Raw genomic sequence first — 18,586 nt, 5'->3', positions numbered from 1 at the left:
TTGTGGTTGTTTCTCAGTCATTTTTCAGTTTTGTCTGACTTTATGACCTCATTTGGGGTTTCCTTGGCAAAAGATATAAAAGTGGTTTGCCATTTCCTTATCCAACTCTTTTTTGCAGATGAAGAAACTGAGGTAAATAGGGATGTGACTTTCCCAGGGTCAAACAGCTGGTGTCTGAGACAAGATTTGAATTCAGGAAGATGAGTTTTCCTGATTCCAGGGCCAGCATTCTAACCACTATACCACAACATCTGCCCTTTCACAGTTGATTATCATTTAATATCTCTGTAACTGTGTGCCATCTTCTACTGGTTCTGCTCAGTTTACAAGATTAAACTTAAAAGTATGTTAATATTTTTTTTAGAGCTGGTTGTTAAACCAGTACTTCTGGTAGACATGTAAAAAATGCTTTCCTTTCTCTCTTTGCAGCTGAGAGGAGTCCCTACTACACTTTCATCTCATTATAGCTATCTTTTGGTCCATTATGTATTTTAATTCTTCAGTGTACATATCCTCATTGTCCAACATCTTTATACATGTAGAGGAATGAGGGATACCTGTCCAGATAGAAGCTTATAAAGTAGCCTCCTGTATGGGAACTTTTTGGATAGGGGGATAGATAGTAGCAGAAAAGAAAAGAATAGGGTGATAGTAACCCACTTTTGAAACAGAGGTAGTTAATAAACTCAGATCTCTTTTTTAAAAATTTTATTAATTCTCATAACTTTACTTTGTCACTCTTCCCAATAGGAACCTTTCCTTGAAACAAAGAAATCTAGGTAAGCAAACAAAGCAATCTATTGCCATATCTGACAGGTATGCCACAATTTTACTGATAGGTCACTAAGTTCTGCCAGGTAGAGGGAGGTATGGTTCACCGCTGTTCTTCTGAAGCCAGCCTGTAATGAATGTAAATGTGAATTTATTTTATTTATTCTTTATCTGACCATCATATTTCTTGCTTACCCTGTTTAGGATAGGCATTAGTTAGATGAAGATACTGATTTTGTAAAGACACTACCTTGTGCTCATAGACTGTCAGAAACAGAGCCAGATTCACATTCCTGTACTTGGTCCAAAAAGTATGGCACCATGGCCCGATAACCTCTTTTTCTAATTACATTCTCTGCTTGGCTCAGGGCATTGGAGTTTTATGTACTGAAAAAACATGGATGTGAGCCCTGGTTCTGCCACCAATGACTGAGCAAATCATAGCTACTCCAAGGCTCAGTTTCTTCCTCTGTAAAATGGAGTTAATAAAAAAACACCTCCCACTTTGCTGGCTCGTAAACTGGCAAGCTCTAGGTAGAAAAGATAGTATTCATATGGGAATGGTTTTTCTAGGTGAAAATTCTCAGGGTAGCTAGGGGGTGCAGCTTTTCTTGGAATACAAATCTGCCTCAGATATTTACTAGTTGTACGATCCTGGACAATTCACTTAACCTCTCTGTACCCCAGATTTCTCATCTACAAAAAATAATAGCTCCTAAAAAATGATAGCCCACCACAAATGAGGTAACATATAGAAAGCACTTTGCAACCTTAAAGCCCAAATAAATTTTAGGAATTAGTGTTATTCAGTTGCTTTTGACTGACCCTCATCAGCATCAGTTATTTGTTTTTTACAAAGATAATGAAAACCAATTTTAATATTTGCCTAAGCAAAATGTAATTAGGGATGTAATTCTACTGCTTCTGAAAGAAAAGGAAATTATTGAAAGCATTACAAAGCCAAATGTCAATCATTAGCTCTTCTAAAATTTCCTGCATGAATGCCTTTCTTCTCTATGCTTAAAAGTTGATTGTGTTCTAAAACTTCATTAATTTGGACAGTTCTGGGGAAGGGAAAAGGGACAGTTCGAAGTGATGAAAAATATAAATTTTCAAGTGTTTATAAAGAAAAGTAATTTTATCATTTTTTCTAGTTGGTACATAAACCCTAAATCTTTAGCTTTGACACTGTTGACCACTCCCTCCTCATTGTATTTCCAACCCTTTATTCTGTTATATTCCTCCTGTTTTTTCTCCATCACTTTTGACCTTTACTTTTTTGCTTCTTCATTTCATACCCTAAATATGGAACAACTCAAGACACTATCCACAAAACTCTCTTCTGGCTCTCCAGACTTTCTCCCTTGGTGATCTCATTTATTCCCCATGTTTTGATGATCATTGCCATGATAATGATTCCCCAATCTACAAATACAGCCTCACCTTCTCCCCTGAGCTTCAATCCTACCCCAAATTCCCTATTACATATTTCTCTTTTGATACTCTTTTAGCAACTCAAACTCAAGACTCTCCAAAACTGAATTTATCATCTTTTTCCCCAAACCAATACCTTTTCCTTACTTCCCTATTCTTTTGGTTAGCACCAGGATCCTCCAAGCTCCTGAAGATAGGAAACTGACTCATCTTTGATTTAATCCCACTTCATCTTTTCTCATTTCTGATGAGTTGCCAAGCCTGTTGGTTCTATCTTTCTGGTTTAGCCTTTATTAACTGAGTTTTTTACTGAGATATCTCTAACCAAGAGACAGAGTGCCAGTAAAGCAGATAGCAGTTTATTAATTACTTTCTTTTCAAGGAACTGATTCGCAAATCATGGGATTGTTGCATTCCTTGGAGCTCCACCTTGCTGTTTTGGAGTCAGATATTTTATACATAACCATAGGTGAGAAAATGGATCACAGAAGCATCAGATCTGGGGCTCGAGTGATCTTCCCAGGACAAGCCCATCATGCAGTACAGTACAAAGATTATATCATTTGTGCCCATCCCAGTGGGAATCCTGTGGGAACTGCTGGGTTGATTGTGTAGTTTTGGAGGTTACGGTACAGTACAAGTTATATTGCTGTTCTTCACTAAACACAGGCAAGCAGGGCAGGGCCTGTCATGATTTAAAAAATTCCCTTGATTATTTTGTTTTTACTGTTTTTCCATGCCAAGAGCCTGCTTGTAAAAAGAATCTCTAGAAATCAAGTTATTATTAAATTCATTACACATACCTTATGGTAATCAATATAAGCATCGCAATTCCCTTGTTATCCCTTATTCATTCCTTTTGGGACTACCCTCCTTCCTGATATCTCAACCTGGAATTTCTTCCCATTCTAACCCATACTTCACTCTATTGCTTTTTCTTTTGTACACATCAGTTCTTTCCCATGTTCAAAAAACTTGTGGCAATCTATGACATCCCTCCCATGGAAAATGCATAATACTAAGTCTGGCAATGAAGATCCCACATTATCTCAGTCTGCTTTTTGGCCCTATATCCTTCTATTTTTTTGAATCTTTTCTCTAACAGCTAATTGATACCTACAGAATAGATAGAGCTTCAGATTTGGAGTCAGGAAGATCTGAATTCAAATCTAGTATTGGGCATGTTCTAACTTTGATCCTGGATGGGTCATTTTGACCTTTTAGCCATGGTTTCTTCATTTATAAAATGGAAATTGAATATGTCAGTTTATTTTCAAACCTTAAAGTGTCATATGAATGTTAGCTTTTATTGAAGCCAAACTGTACTATTCCCAGTTCCTCTATCCATTTGCCCTTTCCTGCTTTCTATCTTCTGAACATCATCTAAATTGCATAGAATGGATTTCCATGACATCTCTGCCTGTTGAAATGAATGCCCAACTCCATTTTTGTTCTAGTCCCAACTCAGTTGCCATTTTCTTTGTGAAGCCTCAGTTCTGCCAGACATGGGGCTTGGACATGCATATCTTTAAACTGTTCACTCTTTTGGTGGGGCTTCATCTGTTCTTTGCATAGACCATCTTCAAGTTCAGCTTACTTGTCCTTAACTTGATATCTTGTACCCATCTGTTAACTAAGGTCTGGCAGAAGTTATTGGGATAGAAGCTATGAGTTATGTGTTTATTGTTGAAATTTGTGCTTTCATCCATATAAAAGACTTCTTATTGGGGCAGCTAGGTGGCACACTGGCCCTTGGAGTCAGGAGAATCTAAGTTTAAATCTGGACTCAGATACTGGACACTTACGAGTTGGGTGATCTTGGGCAAGTCATTTAATCCCAATTGCCTTAAAACAAACAAAAAACCCTTTTTTACAAACCAACTCTACTAAAATAGGCAAGCTTGGGCCACTTGTCTGTACTTTATAGTCTTAGAGATCCCTTGACCCCTCAGCAGTTAAGTGACTCTTCCTTGGTTACACAGCCATTATGGGACTGGCTAAACTTGAACTCAGGACTTCCTGATCCCAAGACTGGCCTTTTAGCCTCTACATGACACTCTACCTTGCTCATAGTATATGTTTAATAAAAAATATCTACTAAATTCACAGTCATGATCCATGTTGCCAAGTATAGCTTATGTTAGTTGGTAGGCAGTCTGCTTAAGAGCTAAGAATGATGATTTGTATAATAAATAGCAGAGGCTGACTTTGAATCCAGGACTTCTAACTCAAAATCCATTTATTTCTCTCTCCCTCCATCAATCTTCTTCTCCCTTTTTTCCTCTCTTTCTTCCTAGCATTGTAGGCAAATGATACTTAAAGGTTTTTTTGTTTGTATTTAAGAAATTCCTACAAATTACTTGATTTATTAGTTGTTTAATAAATTATTCACTCTTTATTTCCTTCCTACATTGAATGACAGAATCTCAGATTTTGAAATGATTGAGTCTTAAAAAATGGAGATTTTACTGGAATCTTCTATTCAGAATACAGTACTCAGCTTTTGATCAAAGTAAGGATCACAGAGTCTGTGTATTAAAGGTCATTCATTTTAGACTGAAGAGAGCCCCATGAACCGTCACTGAAATCCTAAGTCTTAATGTGGACAGAGATATTCCATTTCTGACCCCATTTTGACTGTGTGACCCTGAGCAAGTCATCTAGGGCAACTTTTAGCCTTTACTTGATAGTCATTATTCATCTGCTTGTGGTAGAGGGAATTTCCTATATGCAAAATATCAAAGATCTGCTCTCTCTTTTCCCAAAGAAAATATATAATGTGTAATATGTGTACACATGTATGCACATTTCTATATATGATTAAATACATATAATATATGTCAAATGTATATTTTCATGTCTGCCTGCATATAATATTCATCATATATACATAACTTATACTACATAAGTACAGGCATGTTGACATGCATTGTAATTTATATGCAGAATGTATGTTTCTGGATTTGTATGTGTAATAATCTTTGTTTTTCATACATTTCGGAACCATGTTTGAAGTGCTGGAGCACCAATTGTTTGTATTGCTCATTTGACACTTTCCATCTGCTTCGTGGAATTGTGTTTATGTGTGTATGCTTTCCTTCTCTCTTCACTTAGTTTGTAAATTCCTTAGGGGCTAAGACTGGGTCTTTTTAATAAAATCTCTGATTTTAAAAAATAAAGCCTTTTTTTAGGGACAGAGTGGTATGGTAGGAAAGAACTTTGCTTGTGGAGTCAAGGGACAAGGGTGTGAATCTATTCTTCCCTGGTCATGTTAAACAAGTCTTTATCTTTCTAGACTACAGTTTTCTCATTTATAGCATCAAAGGATAGTATTAGATAGATTTTGAAGTTTCTTCTATTTCTAAATCTCTGAATTTATGAAAAATAGTAGGAGCTTTTGAAGATGATAGTAGCAACAACAACAATAATAGCTAGTGCTATCTCATTTTATATAAATAAAATATCTTATCCTGATAACCCTGAAAAATATCATGCCCATTTTACAAATGAGGAAATGGAGGCAACATGACTTGCTGAAAGTCACACAGTTATGAAATATTGTAGAGGCTTAACGTATGTTTATCGATTAACATTAATAATAATAAAGATTATATGTTGTATTAATAATAATAATGTTACTAAAATCAAGATCCTTCTCTGTAATATACTTTTATTTTTTGTGATTCTTCTATTCCTCTTTGTTTTTTTTAACAGATGAGTAGGTTAGAGGAATACTGCCACTAGAAACTTTATGATTCTTTAGTAAAAACTGAAGATGATTAAGGTTGTGGAATCACTTGAATAACTTTTTAAGACTTTTCTTTTTGCTGTATTAAACTACTGTAGCCAGCAGGAGGTGCATAGAATGTGGCTAAGTCAAAGAATTCAAAGGAAGCCATGCCTCCTGCCTCAATGGGTTCAAAGCAAGTACATCTGTTGAGAGACCTTCAATTTCTATTGTCCTGGAATTGTTTGACTGGAAACTTGTACTCACTCTGTCTTTGGTCACAGGTGACTGTGGAGGAGGTGATGACCACAACGGCATACCTGGATCTCTTCCTGCGCAGTGTCTCAGAGCCGGCTCTCCTTGAGATCTTCCTTCGTTTTATCCTTCTGCACCAACATGAAAATGTCCATATCCTAGACACACTGACTAGTCGGATCAACACCCCATTTAGGGTAAGTGAGGGTCAGAGAGAACGTAGTTCATCCTTTTATTACAGATTGTTCTGAGAATCCCTTCTCATCAGAAGTGAATTGAGAATGGCCCTTTTCTTCCTTCCCCTTTATTCATTGCGTCATTCAGCATTCAGTAGAGCTGAGAGCTAGAAAGGAACTTAAGAGATCATTTAGTTCTATTCCTTCATTTTATAGAGAGATAGAGAAAAAAATGAAATGATTTGTCCAAAAGTCACATTCATGGTAAATAGTTGAATCAGGTTTCAAACCCAAGTCCCCTCTAATTATGAATTTCAATCTCTCTCTCTCTCTCTCCCCCCTTCTCTTTTTTTCTCCCTTTATTTCTCTCTCCCTCTCTGCCCGCCTCTCCCTCTTTTCCTTTTTCCCTTTCTCTATCTTCTTCTCTTCCATGCTTCCTAATGCAACTGTGTGGTGATACAGTAGAAGGAGGACTGGAATAAGAAACAGAGCACTTGTGCCTGAATCTTAGGCCCATGACTTTCTGCTTATGTAGCCTGGGATAAGCTCTCTTGTTCTCAGTTTCCTCGTTTGTTAAATAAATAGATTGTCCTAGATCTCTGAGATTTATTCCAGTTTAAATCAATAGATCTTCTCATATCTGTGGAAAGATAAAATTGATGATGTGCTTTGCTTCCAGAAGTCATTTTGGCAGGGAAATGGCACCCACTGCCTTTCACAAGGACTTTTCTAAATTTGTTTTGGTTGGCACTTTCTTCTCTGAAATAGCATAATGATAATGGTCTTCTGAGGAGGTAAGATGCTGAAGAACATATGGCCCAAAGTATAAGTCTAAAGCAAGGCTTATTAACCTGGTGTTCATGTTTTAAAAAAAAGATAACTAAATTTTATTATAATTAATTTCCTTTGTCATACTAAGTTTTTTATCTTAAATTTTTTAAAATTATTTTCCTGAGAAGAGATCAAGACTACCAGTGGGGATCATGTCACACAAAAAGGTTAAGAATCCCTGGCCCACTGCAAAGGATTGGGGGGTGGTATGAAGTCTGGGATCATCAATTAGAGATAGAAGGGGCTTAGAGGTCATCTAGTTCATCCTTTTCATTTTACAAGTGGAAAAGCTAAGACTAGTAAGAAGGGATAAGTGGCAGAGGTAGTAATTATCCATCTATTTATTTATTTATTTATTTAGGTGCAAGAATTTCTAGTTAAGGCTCTCCATTTTAATGATATCATAAAAGCACATTTTTTATTCTCATTTTGTACAAATTTTTTTTTACATTAATAAAATGTTCTTGTTTACAAGTAAACAAAACACCCCTCTTCCCCCATGAATATAGATAGATTTGCTTGGACGAAAAAAGTAAAGGGGAGAGAAAAAAAATTAAAATTAAAAAAAATAATAGTAATAATTGTAGGTATGGCCAGGTGGCACAATGGGCGAAGCACCAGCCCTGGATCCATGAGCACCCAAGCCCATATCCAGCCTCGTAAACCCAACAATCACCCAGCTGTGTGACATGCAAGCTCCCTGATCCCCACTGCCCTGCAAAAACCAAAAAGAAGGAAAAAAAGACCCAAAATAAAATAAAATAGTAATGATAGTAGGGGTGGCTGGGTGGCAGACAGAGCATTGGCCCTTGAGCCAGGAGCACCTGGGTACAAATCCGGCCTCAGACACCCAAAGATCACCCTGCTATGTGGCCCCAGGCAGGCCATCCAGCCCCACTTGCACTGCACCCTCCCCCAAATAATAATAACAAAAAATGTGCTTGAGTCTTTTTTCCAACACCAACAACTCTGTCATGGGTGGATCTCATTCTTTATGATAAGTCCATCACAGAAGTTACTTCCATATTTTCCACCGTTGTCATTGCTGATCGCAACTCCCTCCTTTCTTATTTCTCCACTACCATGTACTCTATTTTCTCTCTCCTTTCACTCTGACTGCTGTAGGGTCGCTGAGTGGTGCAGCAGACAGATCCCTGGTCCTGGGGCCAAGAAGGCCTGCGCCCCCATACCACCCCTTAGGCCCAGAGTCCACCTGGCCCCGTGGTCCCAGACAGGCCATCCAATCCCAGCCCCTTGCAAGAAGTAAAAAAGAAAATGTGTTATATCTGACTGCTCTCCCACCATGGTCCATCCTTTCCTCCATCACTCACATCCCCACTCCTTCCCCCTGCTCCCCCCTCCTTCTTACTTCAGATGTCTATACCCCATTGAGTATATATGCTGTTTCCTCTCCTAGCCACCTCTGATGAGAGCAAAGATTCCCTCATTCCCCCTTGCCTCTCCCCTTCCATATCATTGCAATAGCTCATTGTAATAAAAAAAAATCTTATGTGAAATATCTTGGACTATTCCCCTTCTCTTTTTTCTTTCTCCCATTCCATTTCCCTTTTTTTCTATTGACTCCATTTTTACACCATATTTTATCTTTGAATTCAGCTTTCTCCTGTGTTTCAACTATAAAAGCTCTCTCTACCTGCTCTATTAACTGAGAAGGTTCATATGAGTATTATCAGTATCATTTTTCTATACAGGAATACATGTAGTTCATCATCATTAAGTCCCTCATATTTCCCCCCTCTTCTCCAATCTCCATGCTTCACCTGAGTCATGTATCTGAAGATCAAATCTTCTGTTCAGCTCTGGCCATTCCAACAGGAACATTTGAAATTCCCCTGGTTCATTGAAAGTCCATCTTTTTCCCTGGAAGAGAACATTCAGCCTTGCTAGGTAGTTCATTCTTGGCTGCATTCTAAGCTCTTTTGCCTTCCGGTATATTGTATTCCAAGCCCTACGAGCTTCCAATGTAGTTGCTGCTAAGTCCTGTGTGATCCTGACTGCAGCTCCACGATATTTGAACTGTGTCCTTCTGCCTGCTTGTAATATTTTCTCTTTGACTTGGGAGTTCTACAACTTGGCTATAATATTCCTAGGGGTTGGTTTTTTGGGATCTCTTTGTCTGGGGGATCGGTGGATTCTCTCCTTTTCTATTTTGCCCTCTGCTTCTAGAATATCAGGGCAATTTTCCTGTAGTAATTCTTTGAAAATGATGTCAAGGCTCTTTTCCTGATCATGACTTTCTGGTATTCCAATAATTTTTAAATTATCTTTCCTAAGTCTGTTTTCCATATCAGTTTTTTCAATGAGATATTTCACATTTTCTTCTAATTTTTCATTTTTTTTTGTTTTGAAGTATTGCTTCCTGATTTCTGGTAAATTCATCAATCTCCCTGAATTCTATTCTTTGTCTGAAGGATTTATTCTCCTCAGAGAGTTTTCTTATCTCTTTTTCTATCTGGCCAATTTTCCTTTTTAAAGCATTCTTCTATTCAATAACTTTTTGAACTGTTTTATCCATTTCACCTAAGCTGGTTTTTAGCATGCTATTTTCTTCAGCATTTTTTTGGATTTCCTTGACTAAGCTGCTGACTTCATTTTCATGTTTTTCCTGCATCTCTCTCCTTTCTTTTCCCAGTTTTTCTTCCACCTCCCTCATTTGATTTTCAAAGTCTTTTTTGAGCTCTGTCATAGCTTGAGCCCAATTTCTGTTTTTCTCAGAGTCTTTAGATGTAGGAGCTTGTGCTTCCTCATCTTCAGACTGAGTATTTTGATCCTTCTTGAGCTCATTTGCAAAATATTTCTCAATAGTCTTCTTTTGTTTCTCTGCTTGCTCATTTTCCCAGCCTGGAACTGGTTTGGGGGTGCTTCCTGAGCTTTAGGGACACTCCCACAAGGATCTCAGTGTGTGAGGCTCTGTCCTCCCTCCTGGTCTGTGAATGACCATATGTGCCCCCCTCTGCCACTGGGCTGAGGTGGGGGGGGGCCCTGCTGTTCTATGGGGGGCCTAGACTGGGATCAGGATCTGAATGTGGTCAGAGCCCCAGAGTCCTGTTCTTGGGGCTGAGGACAGAGCTCTGCAGTCTCTCTTCACTCCCCTCCCTCAGCTCTATGGGCTCATGCCCTGGGGGCTCCTCGTTACCCTCCGCCTGCTTCTGTTTCCTGCTCTGGGCGAAAGACCAAGCTGCTGGCTGTGTGCCCTGAGGGCTGGGCTCCACGTGCTTGCTCTGGCAGAGGTCCCCCGCTATTCCCCCACTTTGTGCCCGATGCTCCTCGGGGTGCAGCTCAGGAGACTTCTCTGCTGCTGTGAGCCGTGGCTCCCAGCGCCCTGGGGCTGCTTCCGGGAGCTGAAGTTCTTTGGCTCTGGAGGGCCACCCCTCTGGCGAGCCGTCTCTCCGATCCGGGAAACAGAGCCTTTCTGCTCTTTTCCAGGTTATCTTGAGTAGGAGAACTGCCTCACTGGGTCCCTTTGTGGGTTCTGTCTCACAAAATTTTAGTTAGAGTCCTTAGCTGATGAGTTTTATCAGAGAGCTCCTAAGACTCGATCCCTTCTTGTCGCCATCTTGGCTCAGAGGTAGTATTTAAACACAGGGTCTCTGACTCCAAATTCAGAGCATTATCCATTGAACTTGAATGAGTTAGTGGTAGAGGTGACATGATACATTGGATTCAAATCTCTCCTCAGGCTTGTAACCTTGAATTGGTTGCTTAATTTCTCTATGCTTTAAATTGTCCTCTGAGACTCATCTACCAAGTTATGGATGGGCTGTGATCTGAGTTGGTAGTTGGAATCCATTCATTCAGCATCCACCTGCTTGGTGCCTTTCATGGACCAACACAATACTAAGTCCTTGGGGCTACAAAGACCAAAATGCCAAAGCCCCTGACCCTGAGGAAATTGCATTCTATTGGTGGTGGGGGGGTGATGGTGAGGGCAAGAAGGCAGATAAATAAATCATTAAAAAGAAAAGATAAATTGTTCCATATTCAGGCATTAGGGACCATGGTACTGCCCACAAGGCTTTGATGTGGGCACCTGGACAGGATTAATTTAGGTGCCTATATAGCCTAGAGCTCTGATTAACTTCAGACATCCCCCTCTGGCCTTTGTGCGTAAGAAACACAGATGCAATTTTCTGCTGAATCAGTTAATGTTTCAGGGGCAAAGGAAATGGGTCCTATAAGGAACTCTCCAGCCCCGAGGAGGTGGAATCTTTGCCAGAGTCATTTTGTGACACTAGCTCCAGCTTGGCTGAAGATGCATCTCTCTCGCTGCCTTCCCCAGGGCAGAAGTCCCTCTTGTCACTGCTGAAGAGGTTTCAGAACAGTCATCAGAATTAAATTTGTGGTAGCTTTGCTGCCAATTGTTGCAAAATCAAACCACTGTTCTCCCTCAATGTGACTCAGGGCTTTTCTTTGGCAGGGATTCTGAGCTCTATTAAAATGTGAGAATGTGCGAATGTTTCAGAGGAGGAAGAATTGGACAGTGCCTTGAAAGACAGATGCTATTTGTATAGGCAGCAGTCATGGGGAGAGGCACAGCATGGACAAAGGTGTGGAGGAAGGATTTAGAGGATTTTATAGTGACACTGTGAAGAGACTGGCCTAAGCAAGTGAATGAGCCAAGGGGAGGGGGCAACAGTTGATGGTGTTGTCTAGAAGGACTGAGTATTTGACATTGATAACAGTGACTGGAAAAAGGAGATGAGATGGACAACCCATTTTAGGATCTAGCTCTTCAATTTAACTTGCTGTGTAATTTTGGTTTTGTTTTTACAGCAATGACATCTTATAGGTGACACCTAGAACTCTGGGCTTGCAGTCAGGGAGACCTGAGTTCAAATCTAGCCTCAGACACTTAGTTGTTGTGTGGCCCTGGGCAAATCACTTAATTCCTTGGTTTCCTCATCTGTAAAATGAGCTGGAGAAGGAAAGTGCAAAGCTCTCCAATATCTTGGAGTCAGGAAAAGTCAAGTATGATTAAAATGGCTGAACAGAAGATTTTAGCCCAATAGATCAATAGCATTAAGTTGTAATTTAACAGAACAAATGAACAGATAAATATATGATCATGATATCTCTTAGTTCAGAGCAGATTTAGTGATGGTGATTGGTCAAGCAAAGGGCTGCCTTCTGCCTTTAGTCCTGCCAATTCTGCCAAAGTATTGTAGGATTATCTTGTGTTATTATCTCTGTGACTCATATTCTCTAGTTATGGGATCATTTTGATACATTTTCTTTGTCATGAGATTTTTATATTTAAGTTTTCTTTGAATTTGATTTACTGAAAGATGTAAGACAAGATTACTCTAAGGCCCTCAGTGTACTTTGATAAAGTGAAACTAATAAAAATTTGCTTAGTTTTTCACCATGTATTTACTGAGTACCTAATACTCAATATCAACTAATAATAATACACTAAGTACATTGGAAGATGGAAAAGAGGTTTAGATATTGTTAGGGATGTACTCATAGGAACCAATGAGAGACTACTACATGATAGTTGCTAACAGTGATATGGCACTTTAAAAATCGATGCTTTATATAAGATTGTAGTTAAGAGGTAGATGAAACCTTAGCAGTCATCTAGATCAACCCCTCATTATTTCATGCGTCTAAAGTAAGGCTTCTTAACCTGGGGTCTACTTTTTAAAAATTTGATAACTAAATTTTATTATAATTAGTTTTCTTTGTTATCCTAAGGATTTAATTTCATATATTTAAAAATATTTTACTGAGATGAGATCAAGACTATGAGAGGGGATCTTAAGAACCACTGATCCATAGAAAGGGATTAAGGGGGTTTCCAGGTTTACGATCATTAATTAAGGATGGAATAGCCTTAGAGATCAACTAGTTCATCCTTTTCATTTTATTTAGAAAGAAGGGGTAAATGTCAGAGCTAAGATGAAAACCTAGGGAGTCTGACACCAATTTCAGAACATTTCCCATTGAACTTGAATGAGTTAATGATAAAGGTGACATGGTATACTAGGTTCAGATCTCTCCTTAGACACTACCCTTGTGACCTTGGATTGGTTGCTTAAGGGATCTGAGAAGGGAGAGATCATTGTTGTCTAGAAGAGGTGAGATTTGAACTGGACTTGGAAGGAAGGCTAGGAGAGGATTTGTGTGAACAGAGAAAGTGCCTTGGGAAAGTTTTAGCATGAATAGATGTGTGGAACACTGCACAAATTTGCCCCTTTTAGGATATAGCTATGAGATTGATCTGAGGAAATGGGAGGTAATGGGAGCAATATCTTCCAGTTGACAATGAAAATAATGGAAAGTCATTCAAGGCTACTGAACTGGAGAATAACGTGATGAAAGCAGGATCCAGGAATAGTTCTCTGGTATCATTATACAATATGAAATGGAGAAGGCAAATGCTAGACTAGTTGGGAGGTTATTGCAGAACACTGGGTATAGGGTTATGGTCTCTTTCAAGTTGGTAGCCAAAGGCGTGGAGAAGAAATGGTGACTATTTAGACTATTTGAAGGAAGAAGTCATATAACAATGATATTGGATATACTTGATCAAAGATTCTTAATAAGTCTGGTGATTCCATAAAACCGGGAAAGTTGGGAAAGGGGGAACCAATTTGGGACTGAATTGTGGTTTGAGGTAATGGCAAGATGTTCAAATGGAAATAGTTTTTGGCACAGACTAAAATTCAGATGAGGTCAAAATGGAAGGACAAATTTGGGAGTTAGAGTTCATAGTTCCAAGGAATTAGAAATAAGGAATTATCGAAGGGAGAGAGAATGTATAAGTTGAAGACTGTACTTGTTGATTGTCTGAAGTTAGGATTGGGAAAAAGATTAGAAGAAAATAAGGATAGTAAAGTGTCATCACCACAGCTCCACAGAGTCAATCAAGAGCCAAGTTCTGTTGATGCCTCTACCATCTTCACTGCCAGGACCCTAGTATTGTACTTTATTGACTGTTGTTGTCTGGAATTTCCAGAAGGTCTCCTGTTCCTAGTCCCTCCCTCCCTCCTTCCTATAGCATATCCCATACAGCACTGCCAGATTAATTTTATAAATGCATATGCCTCTCAGTTAAAATTCAGACTTCTCTATTTGGTCTTTCACATAATGCCATTCAGTACAAAATATTCTACAAGGTACAACTGTGTTGCTAATGCTCTGCTTATAATGAATTGGTTCTAGTCTATATTTCTAGACTGATTCCATATCATTCTCTATGATGAACTTGGCATTCCAGCAAAATGGAGCTGTTTGGTATTTTAAACAGATGACGTGACATACTCCACTTAGCCTCCAACCCCCCTTCATGTCCTTGACTTAATTGCCCCCAAACTTAGAATACCCTCCTGTCTCTTCTCTACCTCTTTTAAGGGTCTGCTCAGGTACCATATCTGACTCAAGGCCTTTCTTCATTTTGCCTCTAATTTTCCTTCTTTCTGGGTCCCATGGGCACCCCCCATTAAACTTGTGGAATTCAGCAGTATATTAATTAGTTTATTTCATAGCCACACTAAATACTGAGTAAGCAGGCTGCCAACAAGATTAGTTCTTTTTCAGAATATTTCCTTTAAAAGTCCTATAGAGACTGTAAAAAATAAATCAGTTAAAAGAGCTTGTAATTGTAGGATCCTATGAATTAGTTCAGTTTAGTTCAGTGGATAGCCAGTCCACCTCTGATACATGCTGGATGTGAAACCTTGGGTAAATCATTTAACTTTTCAGTGGTCTAAGCAGCTTTTGAAGACTCCAGAAAGACTTCAGAAAAGGTGCTGTTTGCTCTGGTAGAAGTTTTTTCATTTGCTCTACAAAAAATCACAGTCCTTTTATCTCTCTCTCTATTCCTAATTGTGGAAGCATACTTGTTCTTGATCTAAACTTATATATGATAGTATTGTTTAAGATAGATGAAGGAAAGGAAGAGACTAGAGTCCCACTCTTGGCTCCAGCCCAAGCTGGTATTGGCCTCCTGAGCAGACCCTGCTCTTAGGCTTCCTCCAGTCTGCTAGGCAGGCCCTGGCCACCTTGGCCCATGTCTCCATTGTCAACCATCCACCTTCTTCCTAAAACTCATTCATCCACCCTCAGAGTCTTCCTGATTTAGAAAAATTTGCCAGTGCTTGTGCCAGCTAGCATTATCTTCAGGAATGCATGCTTTTGCTGTGATGACATGGCCAAGAGGGACTTGAGTGTAGACTTCAACAGATGATATCGATTCAATGCAGAGGTTTATTCAAAGATTTGATAAGTTATTACTTCTTGGCTTTTCATTTTCTTTTCCCTGAATTCAAAGATACTTGATTTAATTAATAAAATATCTTTGAAAAAAATGTATTATGGTTATTACATAATAAATAACTGATATTTATATAGTGCTTTAAAGTTTGGACAGTGTTTTATAGACCTTATATTATGGATGTAGAAGCCCAGAGAGGCTCTGATCAGAGATTGGGGGGTTCAGTGGTGTTAAATGACTTGCCTGCAGTCCCATGCCTAGTATATATCAGAGATAGGAACTGAACTGGGGCCTTCATGACATCAGGGCCATCCCTACGTCTGCCATGCCATGCCATCTTCCTAGCTTAATGTTAGCCCTACCTTATTCTGTTTTAGTTGTTTACAATAACGTGATGTCTGTATGAGAAGAGAGCTCAGAAATAAGTAGATTATTCTACATTGAAAAGGTCAAATGTGTAAAGGCTGAACCTTCATAAGACAAAGGTATCATTTGTAAAAAGGTTCTTCCATATAAACATATAATTCTAGGCATCCTCATCAAGTCTTAGAGGAGTATTTACAGGATGATTGTGCATTTTCTTTAGTACTCTTGTAGCTCAAGGAAAAGTGCCCCACACATTGTATATTGTAGTTGTGAACTACCCTTGTTGCCTTTGATGAAGCAGAGCTGTCATTGAAGGATCAAGAATTAAATGTGGGTTTTATTGTTTCCCAGCTGTGTGTGGTGTCCCTGGCACTGTTCAGAACCCTTATTGGTTTACATTGTGAAGATGTGATGCTTCAGCTGGTTCTAAGGTAAGATCCCATTCTTTTTTTTTTCCTCTGTCTATATTATGGTAACTTCTTTTCTTTTGTCCCTATAATACAGGCCAATAGAGCTCTTGCTGGGGCAGGGGTGAAAAAAATAGCAAACCTCTCTCTCTCTCTCTCTCTCTCTCTCTCTCTCTCTCTCTCTCTCTATATATATATATATATATATATATATATATATATATATATATATATATATATGTAAAACAACCCAAGGAAGATTTAAAAAAAATTTTCCATGATGTTTCCCAAAGTTAATGTCACAATTTCTCTATTTAAATTTCTAGAAGGTTATATGGATGTGGCATATGACAGTAGAAGGAACTAAAGGATAGAGATTCAGGTCCCAGATCTGTCATTTTAGTACCTTTGCTCCTCAGACACCTAACTCCCTGTATCTTAGCTGGTCTTATTGCACATTTGGAAAATGAGGACTAAAAGGTCCTTCCATCTCCCTTCCAATTTCAATGGTCTTTTGCAAAACATTTCAGTGAAAATCTACTGGTGAAAACTCAAAATAGGTGAATATTTAAAACTTTTATTTTTTTCTCCAAATACAAATACAAATTCTCTTCTCTCTCTCTCTCTCTCTCTCTCTCTCTCTCTCTCTCTCTCTCTCTCTCTCTCTCTCTCTCTCTCATTCTCATATAGTCATGACTATTTTTATGATTGACCTCCTGTAATAGCAAAACAGCTTCCTAATTGTTTTCTGTGTTTCAATTTTCAGTCATCTCTTTGCCATTTTTCACCATGCACCAAATCAGTTTGGTTTGTGGTTAGAATTTGTTGAGAGAATTCCCTGTGGGAGGACTTCACTTGCCCAAATTTGGATTGATACTTTCTGGGATGGGGATAAATAATGGGCAGTTTCTAGCTGAATTTCACAAATTTCAAATGGTATTAACTTGTTGCTCAAGTATGATTGAAAGTAGTCTAGGGAGGAAAAACAAAAGGGAAGTTTCTCTATGCCCAAAGGGCAACAAAAATGAGCATACCCTTTGACCCAGCAATACCACTACTGGGTCTATACCCTGAAGAGATGATGAAAAAGGGTAAAAACATCACTTGTACAAAAATATTCATAGCAGCTCTGTTTGTGGTGGCAAAGAATTGGAAATCAAGTAAATTTCCTTCAATTAGGGAATGGCTTAGCAAACCATGGTACATGTATATCATGGAACACTATTGTTCTATTAGAAACCAGGAGGAATGGGAATTCAGGGAAGCCTGGAGGGATTTGCATGAACTGATACTGAGTGAGATGAGCAGAACCAGAAAAACACTGTACAGCCTAACAGCAACATGGGGGTGATGTTCAACCTTGAAGGACTTGCTCATTCCATCAGTGCAGTAATTGGGGAAAATTTTAGACTGTCTGCAATGGAGAGTGCCATCTGTATTCAGATAAAGCCATGAAGTTTGAACAAAGTGCAAGGACTGTTCCCTTTAATTTAGAAAAAAAAACCCAGATATCTTATTGTCTGATCTTGTTATCTCTTATACTTTTTGTTTCTTCCTTAAGGATGTGATTTCTCTCTGATCACACTCAATTTGGATCAAGGTACAACATGGAAACAAAGTAAAGTCCGACAGATTGCTTTGGGGGGTTGGGGTGAGGGAGGGAAGTAAGATTGGGGGGAAAATTGTAAAACTCAAATAATATCTTTCATAGATAAATTTTAAAAAATTAAAATGTTTTTCTTGAGAAATGTGTGTATTCCAAGGCACCAGCTCAAAATAATCTCTTTTCTTCCCTCTGGTCATCGAAATTTCATCTTCTCTAAATCAATCAATCTCTCTCTCTCTCTCTCTCTCTCTCTCTCTCTCTCTCTCTATATATATATATATATATATATATATATATATATATATATATATATATATATATATTTAATATGTATATACATACACACATGCACACAAACATATAAGTATGTACATTTGTTCATAGAGATATTTACACATATCTGAATCTACACATGGGAATATGTATATTATAGGAAAGATAGTTGATGCTACATCCAGATAGCCCAAGGAGTTACTTGAGATTTCTTTGTTACACTTTGTGAATTAATGCTTTGATCTGAACTCAATAAAATTCAAAATTCCCTTACATAACTTTTTTAAAACATTAAAAATAATTTTAAAAGACTCAGAGGTTCTATTTTTCCTCATTTTCCACTAGTGATCTCTGATATCTCAGTATGTAGTAGAGGTGATACTTTGACCTATCAAGGAAAACATTTCCTTTTTTTTCCCTAACTTGAAACACCATCAGTCCTGTTTTAAACTCAGTAGTGGAATTGAGCTCCATCAACTCATTGATTTCTGCCTGCTGGGA

At 38.5% G+C, this 18,586-nt stretch overlaps 1 protein-coding gene across 3 annotated transcripts in view; it reads left to right on the top strand.

Moving 5' to 3' along the window:
• Positions 1-18,586, top strand: part of FHIP1A (FHF complex subunit HOOK interacting protein 1A) — a 352,578-nt gene that overhangs the window by 292,919 nt on the left and 41,073 nt on the right. For all 3 annotated transcript variants that reach the window (XM_074229136.1, XM_074229135.1, XM_074229137.1), the window contains exons 7-8: positions 6,217-6,384; positions 16,151-16,230. In XM_074229136.1, coding sequence (XP_074085237.1) covers positions 6,217-6,384; positions 16,151-16,230 — 248 coding nt within the window. The remainder of the gene's footprint in view (positions 1-6,216; positions 6,385-16,150; positions 16,231-18,586) is intronic.

The sequence above is a fragment of the Macrotis lagotis genome, chromosome 3, assembly GCF_037893015.1.
Source record: "Macrotis lagotis isolate mMagLag1 chromosome 3, bilby.v1.9.chrom.fasta, whole genome shotgun sequence".
In the NCBI taxonomy this organism is placed as follows: domain Eukaryota; kingdom Metazoa; phylum Chordata; class Mammalia; order Peramelemorphia; family Peramelidae; genus Macrotis; species Macrotis lagotis.
The sequence above is the reverse complement of the archived record's forward strand: the minus strand, read 5'-3'. Positions and strand labels throughout refer to the sequence as shown.